At 46.8% G+C, this 23,475-nt stretch overlaps 2 protein-coding genes across 2 annotated transcripts in view; one reads left to right on the forward strand and one right to left on the reverse strand.

The window, feature by feature from the left end:
- The window catches only part of T265_01745 (hypothetical protein), a gene marked incomplete at both ends in the record, with an annotated part of 34,869 nt that extends 23,352 nt beyond the window's left edge, over positions 1-11,517 (reverse strand). The window contains one exon of the mRNA XM_009165835.1: positions 11,365-11,517. Within this exon, the coding sequence (XP_009164099.1) occupies positions 11,365-11,517 (153 nt within the window). The remainder of the gene's footprint in view (positions 1-11,364) is intronic.
- T265_01746 (hypothetical protein) overlaps positions 1-23,475 on the forward strand; it is a gene marked incomplete at both ends in the record, with an annotated part of 56,347 nt that overhangs the window by 9,726 nt on the left and 23,146 nt on the right. The window contains 6 exons of the mRNA XM_009165836.1: positions 1,008-1,380; positions 7,191-7,639; positions 11,697-12,905; positions 13,737-14,652; positions 17,698-17,900; positions 21,776-22,174. Of these exons, the coding sequence (XP_009164100.1) occupies positions 1,008-1,380; positions 7,191-7,639; positions 11,697-12,905; positions 13,737-14,652; positions 17,698-17,900; positions 21,776-22,174 (3,549 nt within the window). The remainder of the gene's footprint in view (positions 1-1,007; positions 1,381-7,190; positions 7,640-11,696; positions 12,906-13,736; positions 14,653-17,697; positions 17,901-21,775; positions 22,175-23,475) is intronic.

The following is a 23,475-nucleotide window of genomic DNA, read 5'->3' on the forward strand; positions in this document are numbered from 1 at the left end:
CCACCCTGACTATCACAAAAGGCTTACTGGATTTGGTCTTTTCTGTGAGCTGTCCCCTCTGCGGAAGGGGTTTTCTTATTAAAAGGCTTCGAGGGTAAACCCAAACTTGGTCTCTTCTAGGGCAGATGTGCCCCTCGACGAAAGGAATTCTATGTAGTAATGTAGATTTGATTTTCATCCTTCACTTTCAGTACGGTAGCACGTTTGCTGTAGGGCTTACCAACACCACTAATGGCACAAGGCTAGTTTGACGAGACCTGCTGCGATCGGCAACCTATTTGCTGTTGGGACACATATGTTAAGCGTCTCTCAATGTTGGGCTACCTCTTATATGTCATACACAAATTACTTTCGGTGGCTGCGACTTTCCCCTTCCTGTTGCTTTGCTCAACCGTGCACTGCGGTTTGTTTTCTTCTAAGTTTTGCGGTTTCCTGTTGGCAACGGCTTTCTTCAGCGTCAGACACTACATGTGAGTGCTGGGTAGTGTACTCAGTTTTCAGAATAAACCTTATTCCTTTATTTCCGGGACTTAGAACTGAGTAACTTCCCTTTCTTATCTGAGTCACCGGCGTCCCCTCGTGTCCTAAGTGTAAACTAATTTCTCGCTCCCCCACTTACCATATCCAAGAGAGAGAGAGAGAATGTATCAACGGAGGATTGTTGGCCGACTACTCGGCGTCACTGTTTTGTTTCTGTTCCCTACACATGAAGGGGCTGCAGACTTCCATATTGGATAGGAACTCTGTTCGAACAAACGGTGTTCATACCTTCCAATTGAAGTAGGAACGAACTCCATGAATGGTAGTTTTTCGTTGGAACATTGAAACGAGTGGTCTACTCAGTCTTCACTACATGTACGATTAACCATACCCCTTGAGGCTAGTTTGGCTCGATAGTTATGTCGTTGAATTCGTTTTTATGCCTGTAACACGGGTGTATGGTGTTTTGAAGTGCGTTTTCGTTATCCATCATTATTACTGTCGTCATTACTTGACTTGCACTGCAGAACGGTCAAGGCCAATCAGCTGTCCGATTAAATGGCGTGAAGAATTCTCAAGAAGCCGAGAATGAATACAATCCGGGAGAGCTGCACTCGACCGAGGTGCGTGCGCCACCGGTTGAGGACCGGGTTGCCACAGACAATCAGCGTTCGAATTTACCGAGCCTAGATATTCCGGCAACAACTATGCATGCAGACGCTGCCAATTTCACACTGCATGCAATGTCCAACGTCAGTCCTTCTCCGTCCAATCGGACCGCGTTTGGGGAGCCGGAATTTGAGCGTCCAGCGACGGAAGACGCGGATGAACAATCGAAGACCGGTGCATGGGAACCAAGTGCTCGAATGGTTCAGAGCGAATACCAACGACCTTTGTCTAGTAAGTTTCCGCCTAGGTCTTTGTATACTCACTGCTCTTCAAGTGATTTGCTTATGTTTTTTTTTGAGAGTTCCAATTCACACCCCTCAAGCACGAAATGACACGTAATACCACCAAACGAGAAGCGACTGAAATACGACTGATGCTGGATGATTCTTTATTACTATTTCCACATATTTTTGCGAAATCGAAGGCAATAAATGTAAACATGAGGATAACAATACAGACATGTTGGGTAGGCGAAGAATAATGCCTGTCACATACCCTCTTTTGCTGTGAAAACCTAAGGGCTCCAGTAAGACTTTTCGATAAGAGGCGCCCAGCACTTGGTAATGTTTCTTAGACCCCCACTGGGTTGTCGTTAACTTTTACCAATTTGTTCAACAGTCGTCAAGACACACTAAGCACAATCCTATGGGGTCGAAGAAAGCCCTCTGAAAGAACTAGCATCGTCAAATGACAGAGTTTGTTCACAGATGTCTCCTAGCTGCTAGTGTGATGTCATATTTCAACAGCAAGTTATCAAGACCGACCCAATTACCGACACCGCAAGAATATTCATTTGTCCCAGGCCGTGGTGATCACATGAGGGCTTGTTGCCACAACTGACCATTGGTTGAACCAAATTCTGATATCTGCGTTCGGGCTTGCTTTTGAATGTTTGTTTGCAGGTTAGATCCAACGGACAGGGTTTCTCTGCTGAAGTTTGTTTTAACCTTACCTTGGCGAACAGAGACATGTCTTCTTGTCACTCAAAGTCAGAGCTACACACTGTCGTGATGTGTGCATTTTGGAACCTCACCTACCGGGGATATTCGCAATGTCATAAGAATAGCCGACGTCCTCCTTGACCGTATCCGTATCCATACGAAAACTCATCGTCTTCATCCACTATTGCACACCTTGAGAATCGTGAAGAACGACGTCCATAAAGGAGTCCGTCCTGGTCCTGAATCAAAATGTTTTCGAAGGAAACGAAGTGGCTGGTCGAAAGCAGTTGTGGCCGATTGACTATCAGATTCACAAACTTCCGTTTTTGGCGATAATATCATGGGGTGTCTTTGCGGGATACAAAGCTGAGTAGAATAGAGGTGGTCGAATACCACTAACTTGATAGCAGAGTTCCCCCACATTCCATTGGAAACACTGTAATGTTTTACACGCTTCTGAGGAGGGGTGACGGAGTTGTGAAGCCCGACGGGATACATTACTTTTACAGTTAGCGTTGGCTTGCTCCTAAGAGTTATTATATCCGGTTGTGATAGCTACTGTGATGCGAATAAATTATTTGTCTCGACACTATAAGTTACGGAAGGGAACGTTTTTAATTCTTACTTCGTTGTGTGTGCAAGTCTTAACATACTACTCATAAGGTTACTCTTCGAAATCCCACGAACGATTTCGCTCTTCCTGGGACTCATTAGGTAGGTGTAGTCCTCAAATTAAACAGGTTTTGACAAATACTCATAGTTTCACATGCACGAGACTCAACGGAATCCCGTTTATGATGGCCTGACGCATTACAAGCATAACGTCGTCCGGATATAAGTCGCTCATACGTCTTTAAGAGGCGAAATCCCTTCTCCAACAGTCGGTTCGTTCATTCTGTATTCGTCAGCATAGCAAGAACGTTTAGGCCTGCTGTACTTGTTTCTGTTTGGCATTCTGACATATGTATCCCTAAGCCTTCTCAAATTCAACAGTTGGGTTCTCCCAATTTGTATCCCTTGTTGGTGTCCCTATATTGTAAGTGTGTATTTTGGTCTCTCAGTGAATGCTTATCGCAAAGTTGACCCAGCAGAAGGAACAGTTCGACTTTGTGTGGTAATTTTCAGGAAACTATTTATCACAACAATGAACTGGAGATGACTCATTGGTTGGGGCGCGAACTTACTGACCGGAAGGTCCGTGGTTCGAACTCAACCCCGGCTTCTTGACTTTCCCTGTCTAGGCTTGGTGGGCTGACGTAACAGCTGGACCCCGAAAGGATACTGCGGCTGAACGAATGTATACTACACAAATGTGGTCTGTGTGCGTTAGTGTCATTTCTTTCAAGGACGACTGACTTAGTTTGTGTCAGACATCGCCACAGGAGGTCACAGGATTGCCTCGACTGTTTGCGAAGAAGTTCTCGTCGATGTTTCTTCATCCATTCACCCGGCATCGATCTTGGATCAGAATCACAAAGATATTGTAGGCTGAAGTACTTTGCTTGCGCCTGCATCCTGAATGCGTCCAAGCTGTCCATCATAATCACGGAGAACGGAAGAGTTTTTGTCCTCATTACTGAGATTCGCATCTCTGGTTTGTGTTCACTCCTCTTTCGACTATATGATACAATTATGATATCATGTATGACGAGAAATTTGGACGAATATGTCTCTCTTGTGTTCGTGATCACGAATTTGTCTTCTCCGTGGCTGTGCGAACCAGGGTCATTGCCGAAATTGCAGTGCGGTTATGTGCTACGACCCATAAGTCTTAGGGAATGCGACGAGATTTAAGTACTACTGATCGGAAGGTCCGTGGTTCGAACCCGACCTCTACCTCTCGACTTTCCCTGTCTAGGCTTGGGCAACCTGGCAGCACCCCAACCCTCGTGCTTCCTTAGGTTGGCATGGCGGCTAGGCACCGGAAAGGTGTTACAGCTGAACGATATGACATATACTACCAGACGGAATTCGAACAACGGACAGTCATCACTGTCGTTCCAAGCGGTAGACTTTGGTCCGAACTCATCCGTTGATCCTTTCACTCTTCAGTAGCCCCAGTCTCTTAAGGTTTAGCCCAAACGTCCAGTTGGCAGCTACTCATCAGTGATCTAACGCATCCACAGTAATGATCTTTGTTAGTGGTTTTAGGGCCAATCCGGTGCACAGGTCGGCTACTTTTCACCTCCGACAGTGCTATGTTACTAATGACGATGGATACCACGTTGTGGTTGCAGTAACTAACGTTCGTAATTCAGGTCACATTCCAGGACCAAAATCCTTCACGCACTCTGTTGTGCACCATGCGATAGACTGAAATAGGTTGTTCATGCGTTACTGGTTTAAATTTTATCGACACTCTCTAGTCAGCGAAACTCTTCACAGTTTAATTGAGGTACGCGTCCGATGTCAATATGCCAACGCATTCCACCAATGAAATTTAGCTATCATATTTGATGCGAGTAAGTTGAATTCCCAAGCTTTATTCATTTTTCTCTGACGTTCGCATCCCACCTAACCTTTTGCTAACCCAAATGCCAGTGCGACTTACCCCGGGTGCTGATACCTTTTTTCCGTCCTCGTCTCTTAGCATCTCAGACGGCATCGCCGGATGTCGAATGCCTTGTTCACTCGACTTCCTGGGCCCGCTGTTTGCTGATCATTTCGTCGTAACATTTGTGTCGGGTGCTCCCTATTGACCGTAGCTGGTTGCTGATATAGCACGAGTAGTCCACAGTAGGGAGACTTTCGTAAGCCTTCGAACTTATTCAAAAAGTGTTGACACCCGAATCCTTACGTGGTTCGGTAAGTCAGTGTTGCCACCCAACTGAGGCTGGTCGAGAGGTTGACCCGCTGATGCCTAGTGGGCCATGGCTAGGAATCGCATTCCTTGACATTTTTAACGCTGACGGACGCTTCCCGGATCATTATATAAACTCTATTTCTGTCTCCGAGCTGTCGCCTTCTCTGTTTAGATGCCCCAAATTGGGCTGGACTAATAATTTTTTGCTAATGTGAGCAGACATGAGCCAGCAGTTTCAGCACGTACGCTCTCAGTTGACATTGTGTTTTTTTAATCAAATTCCTCTGGACGGAAGCAGAAAACAATTTATTTTCCCACATTCTTCAACGGCGCATCGGTGATGAAGCGTTTGCGACAAAATCACGCAGCTCAGAAAACAGATCGGAGACGCTCAAGGGAACGTTGCGAACTCGTTTTCACGATTGTGGTTTCGGTGAGCGACTCTTCCAGGAACCGAAACGGGAGGTGATTCGAGTTAACATGTGAACTCCTTATGACTTATAGTGCAGGCTTCTTTAGAGTAGTGTGGTACACTGTCACCTAAAAGGCGCCGGACCTTTTGATTCGATTTGTTGTAACTGAGATGAATGAATAAGGCAAGCCCAACCTCATGCGCGGAGAGTGTTCACGACCCTCAGTTTTCTGTATTGGTCGATCTGGTATACACTTTAAGCACGCATCTGAAGGATGCTTATGAGGTTTTGAGAACAAATAACTGCCCTGCATGCTTATCAAGTTCTAAACCTATAAACCAGAGATTTCCATTCCTCTGAAAGGAAGTATATGTCCAGTTTCGGTATAGAGTTTTCATCCAATTGATGCCAGTTCGGTCTCACTGCGACCACCTTTCAACCAACTAATCGGAGCAGCTGCAGTCACCGCTGTGGTGGCATCAACCCGTTGGGTGGCAGGAACATGTTTCATTCTCTGGAGAGCTTGCAAACATCCTGCCCAATTCGATTGGATTTAAACCGACTGACTGTGATTGCCTCGTTTATTTCGGTCAACCACACAACAATGATACATGAAAGAAAGAAAGCGCGTTTTCGGTTGTGTAACGGGTACTTCGATTGAAGAATGTGTCCAGCACCAGAAGCTGCGTTGGTTGGGACATGTGTTACGTATGCCGAACCATCGTTTGCCGAAGAGAGTGCTGTTTTCCATGCCCAACTCAGAGTGGCGTAAACAGAGAGGTGGCCAATCCTTGACTTGGCAGAGGAGTATGAAGGAGATCACGAAACGCTTGGGTGCTGTCGGTGCTACTCGCCTTCCAGGATGGGGACCGCGTGATCCTCACTGTGCCTGGTTGGAGACACTAGAAGATATGGCTGCCAACCGATGTCAGTGGCGTTCTTGTTGTCAGTTTCTATCCAGATTGCCTGAGTGAATGTCTGGAGGTGTAGGCACCTCGGAATGATTGTGTTAAGCTAGCCCTAAGTCCCTCCCCCATCCACCTTTACTCTTTTCTTCACAATAAGGCTTTCAAATAAGTCATGGTTGTACGGCAGTGAAGCATCGGTGTTGAACACTGATGTCATGCTGTCGATGATCATGATGATGATGAATGATACATGAATATTTTTAAATCCTGGAATAAATAGAACAATGGAAAATTGAGTCTCGGGGTTTCGTGGCGAACCACGAATGAGCCACTTTCCCCTCTGGCCGTAACGAAGCACTTTCGGATTGATTTGGGTTGTAACGAATCGCCCAAGAGTACTAGTTACCGCGGTCACGAAACGGCCAGTTATCTTCGTCGGTCTCTTACGTAGTAACCTGCACTTGCCGTTGCTTATGCCCAGGTACCTCTGAGATCGGAGCCATTCATGTGCGGTAGTCTTTCGGTACACAGCCGTCGTATAACTCAAAGGAAGCACGAGGGTTGAGATACTTCCAGGTTACTCTGGCCTAGGTAGGAGCAATCGGAAAGGCAGGATTGGGTTCGAACCTTGGACCTCTCGGCCAACAGTTTTCCGCCCTGACAGCTGAGCTATCCCGTGCACTAGCTGTAACAGTCTAACCTCTTTCGCTTACTTCGTTTACTTGCTTTATCTGTGCACACCCCAACCCCATGCGCCCGGACCTTGTGACAGGCTTCGTTGTTAACCACCGCCCCCTGCTCGGTAAATAGTCATATCTACACCCATTCGCAGCATGCTTCGTGAACCCCATAGTTGCTAAGGCTGACTGCGCGCTCACGAACACTTAACAAATTCGATTGATTTTCTCTTTTTCTTTTATTTTACGCATAATGTACACCCACTGCATGTTTATTTTTACTAATTTTTCGTATTTAGGGAACGAAGACGATGTCGCACGGACCGAAACGGTTCGCATGAGAAAAGTTTCGATAGCAGATGAAGCCATGCTTGGAGAATCCGGTGGAGCTACTTCTGATGAGGCCAAGTTTACACCACGCCCGGTGCCCCTGGCTACTCGTGCTGACCTTGCAACAACTTATCCTTGGGGTGATGATTCTCCGAATCTACCTCACGAGATGCGATTGATGGTTTCCTTATGGAGCTATGTTCAAGGTATTCCTCCCTCGGAATCGGCCACCCGAAAACAGCGCCTGAGTGTTGGTTCTTTGAATCAGCTATCCAGTTGGCGTCCACGACCACTAAACGACTACGTGCGGTGGATTCGGGCTTCTCCTCCGAACAAGGTGGAAGGGCTCGCTTATGTTTATAATGAAGCAAAGCTGCGCGCAGACCCGATTGAAAACATTGAGGCACATATCGGCGAGGTTAGTTTTCTGTGTGTTCTTCCAATCGAATGGAAGCTGATGATGACTGATGTACAGCTTGTTCAGTGACAATATATCCATTGAAAATTTCCCGATAACGTTTGAACTGCTTGCTAACGCTCACTGTTCTCATTGGTTCAACTCACGTGTTAGTAAGTTACAGCCAACTGTTGTCTATTCTAAACCTAGTGGTGAATACGCACGTAATATGGCAGATAGTATTTCCTGGATAAAGTAGATTCGATCGTCAAGCTGCAACACACTTTCGGTGCTTAGCTATCATGCCACCCGAAGGAAGTACGAGGGCTGGAATACTGCTTGGTTGCCTAAGCCTAGACAGGGGGTGAGATGGCCCAACCGGCCGAGCGCGAATTGCCTGACCGGCAGGTCCGTCGTTCGAACCCGACCTCCGCTTCTCGACTTCCCCTGCCTAGGCTTGGGCAACCTGGCAGTATCCCAGCCCTCGCGCTTCCTTCGGGTGGGATGGCACCTAGGCACCGGTAGGGTGTTAGAGCTAAACGTTTTTCCAAGCCTAGACAGGAGAAGCTGACGTCGGGTTCGAACCGCGGACCTTCTGGTCAGTAAATTCGTGCTCTACTGACCCATCCCGCTGTTTCCTGAATGCCGTGAATAAATGTCAATAAAAAATGATCTTATCATCGATTCCTCTTGTTTGTCTGAATTGGTATACCGTAACAGTGCGGTGAGGTCTCTTATATGGTTTAACTACGACCGATGAGACGCGCGAAACCCAGAGAATGGAAGCATTTATTTTGACGCTTAACCATTGAGCGGAACTTCCGTTTGCACTTAATTTCGTTTTTTTACTAGTGGCCGCCTTTATTATTGACAAAGATGTCGGGAGCAGAATGAGCTTGTCAGATCTGAAATTCATATCTATTCAATACCTGAAAGGATAATTTTATGAGCTTCTTCAACCCCCCGGCACACTTTCTGGCCCTCAGAATTAATCGATTGATTAACTATCTCGGCTCCTCGTGATCAGTTGGCGGGTTCTAACCCATTCATCAGTAGCTGGAAGGGTTCGAACCGCGCACTTGATGCAAACATCCCAGGAAGACCAAAGGGGAGCAGCCAGACCAAGAGCAGCGAGACCCCATACTACGAGTAATCTTGCTACGACGTGGTCTGGGGTAAAGTCGTACTGTCCTTCGCGACAGGAATGTGAACAAAGGTGTTTCCCCCTGGCGACCAGCATGTTCATATTTATGAAGGCAACAGTGCTGCGTTCTCTCGAAGAGGGACAGGTTAGAAAAGGTCTTCCCTAAAAACCGCACACTCCGATCGCCCAAAGGTGGGAACACCGATTCACTACTACTGAAGTACGTCAAATGGTATTCGGAAGAAATGACTAACCCTCGGTAGATGAACTGATCACACTGCATAGGTTGCGCTGGTTCGGCCACGTGCTTAGTATGCCAGTCGACCGACTTCCTCGAAGGACGGATTGGTTATTGATCAGGTTGTTGAATTTCAAATGTCGACACCACCTCACTCCTTTTGTGGGTTTCATGTTCCTTGGGCCTTGCCCAACGAACATGTTGCTCAACGACGACCAATCTACTTCGGTAGGCCTCCTGTCCAGGTCGTTCAAATGGACATTCAGCGTGCTTGTCATCTGTTGCCATGGCAGAAAATCACACAAACAAGCCACAATCTAAGGTTTCATTGTAGCGATTATTACGGCGTTACGCGAGAATCGGTCGAGGCATCGCACGACTCACGAAAAAAACTTTGGTCCCCGCATTTCGGTTATCGAAAACCAGGCATTCGTAGGACGCGTATGTCAATGGACTGAAGGCCAAGGATGTCTACCGATTGTATAGCGTGTTTCCCCAAAGACTGCGTTTGGATCTCTCAACTGTCAGCAACAGCGGCATTGCCTGGTGACCGACGATATCCCTTCTAATTTACGTCCATCCTGAGAGCATTATATGCCAACTTCAGCGAGTACATACGGGTGTCCGGCAAGCTATCGCCTGAGTTCAGCACGTCTAGTGGCTGTCCTCTGTCACAATTTTCTTCAGTTTTGTTATTGAGGTGCTGCTCGAAACTCCTCTGCCTGAAACTTGAAGGAACGAAATGTTCCCACGACTTTCACTTACAGACATTGAGTGTGAATTGGTTCAAATCCCTCAAAGATGCAAGTTCTGTTAAATAACTCTAAATAACTCTTCCATATGATTAAGTACGCGCATTACACTTGCGAAGATACTTCTACAAGACTGACATGGATCTAATCCCGAACGTCATCCTTTGCAAACGACCTTATTGGCGCGGCATTCCAATTTGTTTACCTGGGCAGTTGTATAGGTTCCTGAGGACTTGCTGAACTTACTTCTTGAATCGGGAAGCCTAAGGCAGCTTTTGCCTACCTCCGACAGCTATGACGCCGACGTGCCGTCAGTTTGTTTGTCAAGGGCAGTTTACACTGCGACCCGTATGTATCAGAATCGCGGCCTCTACACGCAGAGGGTCTGGCGGGAACATCGATTTAGCAATGCCAATGTGCGCCAAATGATCTTAGGAAGAAGGAATTTCTCACGATAGGGGAGCTACTCATACTTCAGGACATTTACTCCGCATGCCAGAGGACTGCCTGCATTGCAGAGCTCTTTTCGTTCGGCCCTGTGCTCAGTGTAAGCGACCAGGTGGCAACAAAGTGTGAAGACATTGACCAGTAAACTGAGTCGGGTTGTAAATTGTCGCTTCCATTTAAGGGGTTGCTGGAACTCAACTTATCACTGATTGGTGACAATGAAAAACATGGTTCAGTCAAGCGATCAGTGGCGCTCCTGGATCACAGCCATTTCTTTTCGAGAAACGAACCTCGACCCTGAAAAATCCCCCTACCACCGAGGTGCGTAGCTGAGATGAAGTTTCACTGTATCCATCCGCCGTTATCGAACCCAAATTATCACAATTGATGGGTCGAAAGGATTGAACTTAATAGGGCAAAGGCGCAACGCCTCTCAGTTAACAAATCTTCAAAAATTGTGGTTGTGTGTATTAATCACTGAAACTCGACCAGTCCGTCCCTGTCCGCGTTTGCAGCATGACCGATCGGTGCACCTGTGCCCTAGAGAAATCCCTCATCTGACTGGTGTGTGTGTGTGTACGGGAAACACCCCACGTTGTAGCAAGGCGTCTTCATTACTGCTATGACATGTTCATCTTCCGTCATAGTAACAGCTGCACAGAATCACGCATGATATTTGGCGCTGGATACACAGCGAATCGCATCCACCAATGTAATTCTGTGGATCAGCTGATGTTTTGAAGATACTAATGTGCTACGACTTCATGAACTGGCAAGTGCAGTTTCTGTCACCAATAATCAATAAACGCGCTTCTATGCAAGCCGACGTCTTGTTATTTGTCTTTATGTTTGCTGAATTCAGCAGTTGAGCAGATATGTGAATAGCTGATCACCAGTGACTTTCTGTCAAATTTCACAACAGTCACTGTTAACATTCACAACTGTGCATGGCTTGAATATCACGATGGTATTCTTTTTTTACAAAGTTCGAACTTCTGTCTCAAGAACTTACATAACGAGAGACAGGATTCACCATTTCTATTTTTCTAAGAGCGAAGGCCCCCAAGAAGTTATCCACTTCTTCAGCTCCGATATTGTTTACCCTTCATAAAAGCTGTTTTATAATGGATCGTTTTACCTTCTGGCGGAAGTCGGTGCGACTCACCTTCGATTGTGGTGACCACCTGCTCCCCATTGTGCCTGTTCGGAGATGCTGCAAGAAATGGCTGCCAATCGATGTCACTGGTGTTTTTGTTGTTAGCTTCTTTCCAGATTGCCTGAATGACGGCCTGTTGGTTTGGGCACCTTCCTCAGCCATGTTAGTGACCTTTTAGATTGAGTGTCCATACTTGTGGCAGACTTGTAGCGTTCTGATGTGTTTTGTCTTCCGACCATAGTTTTCCAAATGGTCCCTACGCTATCTGTTTCTACCGTTCACCGAGCGGCCGTTTCATCCCCATCGTTGCTTCTCTGACAAAATTCTCCTTTTCTTTCAAGGTTATCGCTTTGTTCCAAAGTCGTCCGTCAGATCCCAACGATAGTTCATCCAACCGACTGGGACGGGGCTTCTCGACTAGGTCATCCGTACGATATACCAAATCAACTTTGATAGCCTACTCCATCTGGTTGATGGCCTCTACCACTTCCACTGTATCGCGCAATCAGCAATCTACCGCAGCTCGTCACGAGCAGTTCAAACTATGTGGAATAACTTACTGTCCAAAGTTTTTAGTTGAGATCACGCGTCAGCTGAAATCGAACTCCGTCACCTTGCCAATAGACACTCGGGTTGGTCTGTGCCAGCTCACGAGCTTGTTGGCCCATCGTATTGCAAGCGCGGCATTTCAACGCACCAATGACGATTCCAAACCGGCAAACCGACAGCAAGAGCTACCTTGGAATTCGATCATGCCCAACCTGTCGAGCTGTCTGTCTTCTCTGGTTGAAACTCTACGTGAGCCAGCGTCGAGAACTGGACCGCGTCTGCGTCAAGTAGCGACTATCGCCCTGGGAGAGGTGATTACGTGTGCCATCTGTCTGGTTCAGTATTCTGTCAAAGAAACGGAAATCACTGGTGTCAGGGATAGTATTTTGTCCGAAATACAACCTAGTCAATGGCAAACTGTTGTCCATCACTTGATTCGATGCCTCTCACCAACAAACTCTGGCACTGGGTCAGCTTCAGACGGAGGTTCTGTTCTGGATCAGTTCGATTTTGCAGTTGCCGATGGTATGGGAAAAGGAACTGGTGCTACAGATGCTGGTGGAGGTGGGCTTGAATCCCCACCAGTTGTCAGAGCCACCGAACTGCATGTGCGACTTGGGGCCGCTCGTTCTCTTGACGCCTTCGTGACGACCATTCTCGGATGCCAGTTGCATGATCTCACCGTTAGTGGATCCCTGTTCGCCGCCGCAACCGCGTGCACGCAGGCCATTGTTACGGCAGAAGTGGTCTCACAATTGTGGACAAGCGGTATGTGTGATCCTCCAGTGTCCAAACAGATTTCCACTGGCATTAACGTCATCCATCGCAATCAATTACACCAGGAGATTAGTTTATCATGTTCCAGCGCCCTCGCTGGTATCGTACGAATCAATCCCAGTCTGTTTGTTAACGGACTGGTTGAGCGAATTGGGGCGACCGCTTTCACGAACCTTTTAGAACCCCCTGCTGGAGGACCAGCCTGTCAGCAAACCAGTCTTGTGGTAAGTTTCCACTGCCTGCATTGTTCTGAGAAATTCTAATTAATCAGCTGTTTCAACAGCCAACCTTACTGTCCTGCAAACTCGTCTTGATATTTTACAACGGTTTTCGACAGCACCGAAGTCTTCATGGATATCCACCACATAGAGGTGATACTGCTTGCCATTTGACATGTGATATTCACACTGTTCTGACTGTATTTCGCAGTCTCAAAATAGTTCACAGTTTCCCATTTGGGCTTCATTGTGGAAATGACGTCAATCTAGCCAGCAAGCACCTTACGGATGCTTGGTCCCGTTGGGAATCTTCGGCAGCCTCACACGTTTCTCGGGTGACCTAAACCCGTGATGTTCAGGCCAATTACTGAACACCATTCAATCCAGCAACGGGTACCTGATTAAAATTGGAATTAAGCTGCACGCCTACAGGATGTAGCGCCAAACATACACAGGTGGATGCCTATTGGTTGTTGATCAGGTGACTGTTGATCTGTTCGCCAAGTTCGGCAACTGACTTACACCTGATCGACAACCAATAAACTCACCCGAGCTACCATTATTTCGACACATTACCAGGTGTATGCCTGTTGAGTTGCTAGTCAGGTGACGAGTTCCCAACTAATGTCATCTGGGTTAGCTTCCTTTCTGAAAACAATTAACTTTATTTTGTGGAGAATGGGGAGATTCACAGCTGTACAGGGTCATATGGCTTATGGACTGGTTTCAGGTGAAGAGTGAACTTGAGGCCCGAGGCTTTTCTGCTGATGAGCGACCCTGTCACAATATGTAAGTCTCTTCCACACTCTCCTCCTTATTTCTGTCTGCGTTATTCAGGTGCGTTTGCTTTCAATGGCCGCTACCGGCTTGTTGACCCCTTTGGTGAACCAATCGACCGCAAATACTTCCACTACAAAAAATCGACGTCACAGCGGATTCTTGAGTGGTGCCAGTCTGTTCACACGACAGCATAGCGTCCCTTCAGGCGGGGGTGCTGGAACTCCGGCCGCGTGTCGACGTCTACTATCAGATCAGCGCTTTATGACTGCTGTCTTCCGTCACTTAAAAAGTCCACACGCGATGCTTCGTTCAAAGTCCTATTTGTTGTGTTCGGCCATTCTTACTACATGTCCCAAAGACAGTTTCCCTTTGGCATTTGATGCCAATTTACCAGCCTACTTGGAACGAGACTTGAAAGCGACGCGGAGTCTTCAAAGCCGCTATGTGGACACGCAGTCAATGAGTACGGCCATCGGTTCCACAGCTGAGATGTCAGGCTCTACCTCTATGGTCTACTTGGCTGCTTGCACCTTGCACTTCACTGACGTTTTGGTTACCCATCTTATTCCGTTGGTGTGCCAGCAGTTGCTCATCTCCTTAGGGTGCATCAGCCCCGCAACCTCGACCAGTCGACAATCGGGTGGTCGCAAACACTCACGACCGCACACTATTTTGGGAAATCCCCGTGCTAACCAGTTACCGCCTGCTTCAAGTACCTCATGTTTGAATACGATCGTGGCTGTGCCGAATCTGAATGTAACTCGTACCTGGCTGCCAGCATTCTCCTGCATCGCAACGCTACTTAGCACCAGTATTACGGTCCGTATGAGGCTGTTGGTTCCCGAATCGATGCAGCTATGCAGTAGCAACAGCAGTAGCAATGACGAGGTGAAGCGTTCCGGTTTCTGTCTTCTCTCGTTTCTCGGTCGAATGCTGGATTTATGGGCTTCTGTTGATCCAATCAGCTCGGCAGGTGGGTCCCTCAGGCTAATTTTGGATAAAGCGAGATCGGACTCATTATTTTTAAGTAAAGTATGAGACTGATCACAACCTCCTCATCCAGTTCTTTATGCCTATTTTTCCTGGATTTGAGTAAATAATATTATATAAGACAGTTATCTCCTCCTCAAAGGGTCCTCTCTGAAGGGAGACCACGACTGCATTCTTCACCAACCACAGCTTAAGATTAGGATCTTTCCAAAGAGAGATCGATTCCTAAGAGGGGCCAAGTACCCAGCTTATTCTTGATAGTCAATCTTTTCTTCCATATGTTATGTCTCTGTCTCTCTGGAGGCGAGATGGACCAAGTGGTTAGAGCGAGAATTTACTGACCGGAAGGTCCGTGGTTCGAACCCAACCTCTGCCACTCGACTTCCCTTGTCTAGGCTTGGGCGACCTGGCAGTATCCCAGCCCTCGTGCCTCCTTCGTGTGGCATGGCAGCTAGGCACCGAAAAGGTGCTACAGATGAACGATGTCTCTGTCATCCTACATTGTCATGGCCGAAAAACTTAATAACACAGCAAATCTGAAGTCTTCAAACTACGGTCCGCTCACCAGGGTATCAAACAAGCGAACTCTAGCCTACTCTCTCCGTTTTTTTGTGGGAAGCCTGTTTCGGAGAAGACAGGTGGATATTCCAGAATAAGTTTATGGTTGATCCACCTCAGTGGATGTTCTGATTGGTTGATCTACTAATGCTAGTCAGAGGACAAAGGACCGTCTACAGTGCTTGTGTGTTTTCTCTTCGCGTTGTTTGTATGGTAGGATGAAGAGCGGTTGACTTCTTGGACAGAACTCATCTATTGCATGCTTCGCCATGAGTACTGCCCACCCATCGTTCCCATTGGTGCTCGTTCACTGCTGTTTTGGTTCTTAGGCAACACGCCTGATTATTTTTTTGTGATTAGCTGGAGTAAATTGATCTCAACGTCACCAGATACGCAGCTTCATCGCCTCAATCTAACGGTAGGCCTAAATATCGCATGAACCTGGATGAAGGACTTGGATGACCTATCTGGGTCGTCGTAAATCTACTGCTAGGCGATGAAACCGAATGACCTGTTTGTTACTTCGGTGCACTTCTATTCGGGAGAAATAACTAACCCTCGATAGATGAACTGACCACACTGCATCGGTTGCGCCGGCTTGGCCAGGTGCTGCGTATGCCCGTCGGCTGAATTCCTCGAATGGTTCTTTTCGCGCAACCCTGTGGAGGGTGGAAACGAACCACAGGCGGTCAAACAATGACTTTGCAGTGGAGTATGATGGCCATTACCAGCAAAATCAGCTGCGTTGGTCATTGACGTCTTCCTGGATGGGTAGCCCGAGACGGGCCACATCGGTGGTTGGAGACATTGTTAGACATGGCCCAATCGCGCCCTTAATGGCGCTCGTTTATCCAAGCTATTACCTTCGATGCATATCTTCTAAATTCCACCACTCAACAGTGCACTGACAGTCCCGTATTTACGCACCAATTTATCAACTTCCGCCTCCAATGCACAGCTACCTACCGGATCTCCCCAAATCATCAGTGAACGAAACTGTGACAGCTACAACCGCTGTGCGACGCGTACGCAATTATTACCACTGACAGTGATGATCGATACAGATGACATTCTGTCCTTCGCTAGACAGTTTCATGTTCGATGACTTTTGTCTCTGTCCGAATCTCTTGTCGCCTGAAGCCAACTGCTTAACTGTGTCATTATAGATGATTGAACGTGTTCCCATTTCTTTGGACCAAGCACAGTAATGTTAGAAGCATTGTAGTTGTACTGGATGACTCATTTTCAGCCGAACAGTGATGGTTTGCATTGTCTACTCGGTTTATAGCGCATTGATAAGACTCTGATCCAGAGTCGCATCTAGAGGTCGCTATTGGAAGACGGGAGGTTTGGTTAGTCCAACGGGACAGCACCCATAATTCAAGCCTCATATCTAATCCGTCTCATAAGGCTTACTGGTTTCGGTACTCCGAATTCACACCGAAATCAGTCTTTTTCACAGCTGGATCGGTATAAGTCACTTACGTTATCGGATATCATTCACAAAATGTCTTACCTCGTAGTCCGATGTACCCGAACACGGATACCATCCACGGTTGTTTGCAGGGACCCCAGAAACCTTAGTCTTGAGATCCCTGGTCAGCCTTTTCGCTAATAGAACTCCACAGCTATTTGCTAATACCTGCTTTTCTGTACAAACGTGTTTCTTTGTGTTTCTTGTTCATTATCTAGACAATGTGTTGGAGGATAGTAAGTGTACTTCGATCTCTGAACAGATTCTATAATGTGAAGCTATGAAAATAAATTGGTTCTTTACCGTAAGACACTAAGTGCTTTTCCTTAGTTGGAAAATATGGCTGTTCAGTTCAAATGAACAAAAGTAGTTTGCAAAGGACTGACGAGAAACAGTTTTCTCGTTAAACTGAAGCACTGAATCACAGTCGCCGACTCTACACAAAAGTCAAGCAACTGTGTTCTCGAACTAACTTTCTGGCAGATATTTAGTTTTGATACATACCTTCGTTTGCATACGAATTTGGTTTTAACTGGGGGATCAATGTATTGCGATATCACGAATATCGTACCAGCTGAAACATGAGGCGGCCAGGGGAAAACGGTTGAAGCGGACCATCATAAATGAGAGATTCAACTGGACTCAGTCGAATCTCCTGTTAAAACCTAATTCTTGTGCAAATATGAGTATTTGTCGAAATCTGTCCATGTGGGTTCAAGTAGAGAATAAGGTTGATAGAAACTCGGGCACTGCACCTACCTGATGAGTCCCAAGAAGCGCGAAATCATTCGTAGACTGTGGATGAATTTTCAGCAACCTCATGGGTAATGTGGTACGTCTAGAAACAGTATTTAGTTTTGGTTTCCTAGCCGGTTACGTAACCAGGCCTATCATCACCTAGGTTTGTCCTCGAAAATTCAGGAGAACACCTCCATTACCTGTGCTCTGATTTACCAAACCCACTGTGTTCATGCCATTTTCGTTTATCCAAATTAGTCTCGGTTGCTGGAGTACACCAGTCAGGAACTGTGGAGAGTCAAGTGCTCACTGTCACATTGACTATCACAGAGGATTTGAGTCAACTGGCCGAGGTCGTCGAAGCGAAACGTCGGGAATTTGTCTGTCTTATCCTTCCAGGGCTTGCTCGTCTAGCGGTGGCTCCCAGAGCTCGTCCAGAAACACGAGCCATATGTGTGAAAGTGAGCGTTGACATGTGTTGTTGATGAATCTGTTTTTTTTTGTATTCACGATTTGCCTTATTGCTTTTTATCCTTGGTCTCAACCTCTCGAATGTTCGCATCGAGCTGGTAATCTTAATCAAACTTTTGTTTTGCAACTGGGGACACTGTCGTAAGTGCGAGATTGCATCTCTTTGTATCGACTTGCGTATTGACACTTTATACCTGAACTGAAAGTAGCTCAGAGTTCCAGGTATACAGCTACTAACCGGAAAGTCCGTAGTTCGAATTCAACGTAGGCTTCTTTTCACCCCTCCCTATGTTCATTCGTGAGCCCCTGGCATTAGCACCTCTCTCGTGCTCGCTTTTATCTGCATGTCAGCTGAGCACCAAAAAGGTGTCACAGTTGAACAATATGTACTATTATGTCTAGAACGGAGATCCTCGGGGCTTGATTGGACAATGCTCCAGTATGATACACAATCCTTCTGGAGTGAGATTTAACCTCTTTTGAGGAGGTCATGACCTTCATTACGGTATGCCGCACCAGATAAAGGCTAACAGGAAGTGGCTTCACCTGAGGGAATTCTCTTTCAAAGTTATTGCACTAGTTGCCCGATGAATTTTGAATTTTCAAAAAACTCTAACCACTTGGATCCCGTGTTGGATAGTTGATCATATTCCGGGAGGACATTGTGCATATTGTTGTGGCTGGAGCTCAGTTATCAAAGCTATCTAATGCACCATTCGTCTAGCACGCCCTGTTGAGCCTAAAGGGCTTGGTACATTAGACTTTACTGCCGGAATAACGATAACTCCACGTTTCTAAAAAAAACCGTTGCAACTCCCGCTCCACTGCCTTATTCTCGTCATCCGATACCGATAGCAGTGTCCAAACTTCATACATCAAATACACCGGTGGTGTCATGGTCAAAAACCAGGATCCAAGCTTAGTCCATCAAAAAAAAACTATTGCTGCTTCGACCAGTAAATGGACAAGTCGGCGATGCATTTGTGCGCGTTCCAACGTTGTGTGAGAATGATTGAAGCGTTGGTTCAATTCAGTGAACGTAAATGTATGGAATACCAACAATGTGTCTATATGCGTAGGCGCGTCGTTGAATCCCCACAACAATCGATGTTTCAGGACTCCACACTGGACGGACACTACCTGCATCTTTACAGCTTTACTGGCTGTTTTATATGGCTTTAAGTATATGCGGCGAGAAGACCCAGAGAGGTCCTGATTTCTAGCGACTAACCTGATTGCTTCATCGATCTATCTAATGTTGTGTCTCTCCAAAAACATCACAGTACATACAGCAAGCAAAAAAGTTGCTGAATCGAAAACAAGGTTCGCGTAAACTCAGAAGCTATGCCTACTGGATGAGCCCAAGAAGGTTGGGACTTGTATTGGGCTGTCGAAATTTTTCAGCAACCTTATGAGTGCTGAGTTCACAGTCCAGACGAGATCGGTTGAATAATAGCACGGAGCTTCCAGATGAATCTGCGGCATTTTACAACTGCGCCCTATCCAGATCACTCCACCCTAATTCATCGGACTTCTTTGCCCCTCCCCCCTCCCCGCTCACGTAATTTGTCAGTTTTGGAACCATATGCGTTAACAGAAGAGCTCTACTGTCAATCGCTTCCTGCAAACCGGCCACCAGATAGATTCGATAACTTAGTTCTCAGTAGATATGCAAAATTGGAATCGTGCATAAAAGTTTCTGAAGTAGCGCCTTTCGTTTCCATGGTTCGGATTACATGACACCTGCTTTACTATCTCACTGCCTGTCAGTTAGACACTAACTAACCCCGTTTTGTATGTAATTAGCATGCATATAAACAGCGGAAATAAATCTTTTCTCTCTGTTGAGAGTGAAGTAGAAGTGGAAGTGAAGTGAACTGGAGTAGTCTTGCATAGGAAGCCAAGTCAGGCCACCTGCCTGCAAACCATGCTGGAGCATTCACTCCGGATAAGCTGTACAGTTGACTTGGCGTTGGATATGAGGCTCCAACATCCATCTGTACCTCGTTGATCACCACACTCTGAATACTTCCTACTATCGTCCGATTTCCCCTTGTTCGACTTGACCAGTCGTGTCTCCTCGTATTTCTTCCTACCGAGAGTTCGTTCAAAGGATTCTCTTCTGGTTGAGCTACACTTGAATGCTCACTACTAGCTGATCTGCGTGTTCACAAATGGTGAAAATGTTCTCCTGCAGATGTCCGCGTTGTTTGTTGAACTCGTTAGCAGATTCATCTGGTCACTTCGAGGAGCATTGTTTTTCCTATCCATTTGGTATGTACGCAAACTACTGACCGCCTTGCCGTTCGTTGACAGTATTACGCATGTTGTTGTCGCCATGGTGAATAGCGGTGTTTCATCACGCCGCTTGGTCAACCATAGGAGTGAGATGGCCCAAGTGGTTAGAGCGCGAATTTACTGACCGGAAGGTCCGTGGTTCGAACCCGACCTCAGCTTCTCCCGTCTGGGCTTGGGCAACCTGGCAGTATCCCGGCCCTTCTGCTTCCTCCGGGTTGCATGGCGGCTAGGCACCAGCTGAGCGACTATTCATCTTATTATCTTGGTTGACCAACCCAACAGCACCTGTTTGTCCTTTGACTGCCCTCCCATGCGCTCTCTCAAATGTTTTTCGACTGAAGATCGGCTTTAATGAATCATGGTGTATCGCCTAGTTCTCAGTAGATATGCAAAATTGGAATCGTGCATAAAAGTTTCTGAAGTAGCGCCTTTCGTTTCCATGGTTCGGATTACATGACACCTGCTTTACTATCTCACTGCCTGTCAGTTAGACACTAACTAACCCCATTTTGTATGTAATTAGCATGCATATAAACAGCGGAAATAAATCTTTTCTCTCTGTTGAGAGTGAAGTAGAAGTGGAAGTGAAGTGAACTGGAGTAGTCTTGCATAGGAAGCCAAGTCAGGCCACCTGCCTGCAAACCATGCTGGAGCATTCACTCCGGATAAGCTGTACAGTTGACTTGGCGTTGGATATGAGGCTCCAACATCCATCTGTACCTCGTTGATCACCACACTCTGAATACTTCCTACTATCGTCCGATTTCCCCTTGTTCGACTTGACCAGTCGTGTCTCCTCGTATTTCTTCCTACCGAGAGTTCGTTCAAAGGATTCTCTTCTGGTTGAGCTACACTTGAATGCTCACTACTAGCTGATCTGCGTGTTCACAAATGGTGAAAATGTTCTCCTGCAGATGTCCGCGTTGTTTGTTGAACTCGTTAGCAGATTCATCTGGTCACTTCGAGGAGCATTGTTTTTCCTATCCATTTGGTATGTACGCAAACTACTGACCGCCTTGCCGTTCGTTGACAGTATTACGCATGTTGTTGTCGCCATGGTGAATAGCGGTGTTTCATCACGCCGCTTGGTCAACCATAGGAGTGAGATGGCCCAAGTGGTTAGAGCGCGAATTTACTGACCGGAAGGTCCGTGGTTCGAACCCGACCTCAGCTTCTCCCGTCTGGGCTTGGGCAACCTGGCAGTATCCCGGCCCTTCTGCTTCCTCCGGGTTGCATGGCGGCTAGGCACCAGCTGAGCGACTATTTCATCTTATTATCTTGGTTGACCAACCCAGCAGCACCTGTTTGTCCTTTGACTGCCCTCCCATGCGCTCTCTCAAATGTTTTTCGACTGAAGATCGGCTTTAATGAATCATGGTGTATCGCCTTACCCAAAAGACAGGTAGTCACCCACCCCGCTGTTCAGTTTGTTTGCGTGCCGTATTTACAAACTGTGCTTTTCACCAAGTTCGTTTACGTTTCAGGAGACTGCAGTTTTCCTATTGCTCATTGTTGTTCCAACTCTGACCGCCCGGATTTCAATTTGCTTTGTTCTCCCTGAGTGTAGATCATCGCAAATCTGGCTCAAATCCTTTTGGGAGAAAGTGATACTCTTAGCTCGGCGAACAGTATGAGTGATATACCCAACGTGCCGGGCACTGCAGGAGCCGACGTCACAGTGCACCCAGCTGACCGACCCCTAAGTGCAGATGTTGAAGTTCTCCTGAAGGAACTGAATGCACCAACTATCTATGAACGTGCACAGAGTGTGGTCGATTTGTGTGTCGATAAACCTGAAGCGGTTATGTCCCAATCGTACTATCCTTCCGGGTCACCTCGGAACAAACCAAATCGACCGGACAGACGAGCCCCGATTGCTGCAACCCTTGGCGCGGCCGTCCAACCACCCACAGCTGACGTGCTCATAACGTTGTTCGATATTGTCAACAGGCTGATGATTCCTTATGTAAGTTGTCAAGCATTCACTTTGGACGATTGTCCCTTAATGCAGTGCTCAATTCGTATGGATACGATATTTTAGTTGCAGTGTACGCTGTAACCATTCGTGTACATTTGTCTGACCACCAAGTCCCTGTTTCGTCAGTCGGTTTCACACTGTTGGGTCTATTTTTGTCCATCCATCGATCTGTCAGACCATTTTTCTTGGCAGTTGGCAGCCATCCTTTCACCATGCATGTGATCCCGTAATGCTCGTTGGAATGGTTGACTGCAAATTTGGTTTATCCATCTCGAAGGCACGGGACCGCCCTAGAGTTTTACTCCCAGCCTTCGCAGCTTTGTTGTTTTTTATTTACTCACAGTAGATAGACCACAACTCTGTTATAACAACTCACTTGGACTTTTGGTCAATTCTGCTTACCTCAGGACTGCACTTGGCATACCTTCGATTTTGATTTTATCATCAATAGGCGACTGGTTGTTTCATTTGATCTGCCAATATCGTCGTCATAAAAGAATCTCCAGTAGTACTTTAGCTTATCGCTGGTCCACCCTGTCGATATAGGCCAAGCTGGGTTTTTTTCGAGTATACATATGTAATTCGTTTATCTATCGCTCCACTACACACACGCTACTGCGCGGTTGCGTAATAGCCCGATGATATGCTATTGGAAACAGCGTGCCTATGCGCCCAACGATACCCTGGAGAAACTTTTTCTCTTCTTGCGGACACGTGAGACAGTTTGCGGCACCACATATATGCAATTACAAAATCCCTCCGTCCTATATTTGGAACGCTGTCGGTTGGGGGTTACAAATGAGTCTATTGTGAAGGTTTTGCCCTGACAGCGCTTTCCTGTTAACTAAACAGCCCAACTTAAGGGATGTTCGTGTGTCTGGTGCTGACACACCAGTTGCTCCGTAATCGTTTCTTCCAGAAAGACTCAAATCGCATCTTAAACTACCTTGTCCTACCTAAACTGGTTGCGGAAAACGGGCCTCCTGCACCAACCGTCCCTCTACATTGGTGGTCTTGCACTGCATACTTTTCCTGTGATCTTTGGAAAACAGGCTATCACATTTCCTTACGTTCTCTCCACGGTGATTGGCTAGATACTTGCTCCTCGAACGTACGTTCAAACACTATTTTCGCAGTGGCTTGTTCATGGCTAATCGTCATCTACATTTCTGGCCGTTCCCCGTGAGGGTTCGCTGTGGGTGTGGCCTTCTGGCTAGGTTGGGACCACGTGACCCTCCCCGTTCATGGTTGAAATCGCAGTCGAATTCGCAGGCGTTCACCTTACCACT

The sequence above is a fragment of the Opisthorchis viverrini genome (genome assembly GCF_000715545.1).
Source record: "Opisthorchis viverrini unplaced genomic scaffold opera_v5_19, whole genome shotgun sequence".
NCBI lineage: Eukaryota > Metazoa > Platyhelminthes > Trematoda > Opisthorchiida > Opisthorchiidae > Opisthorchis > Opisthorchis viverrini.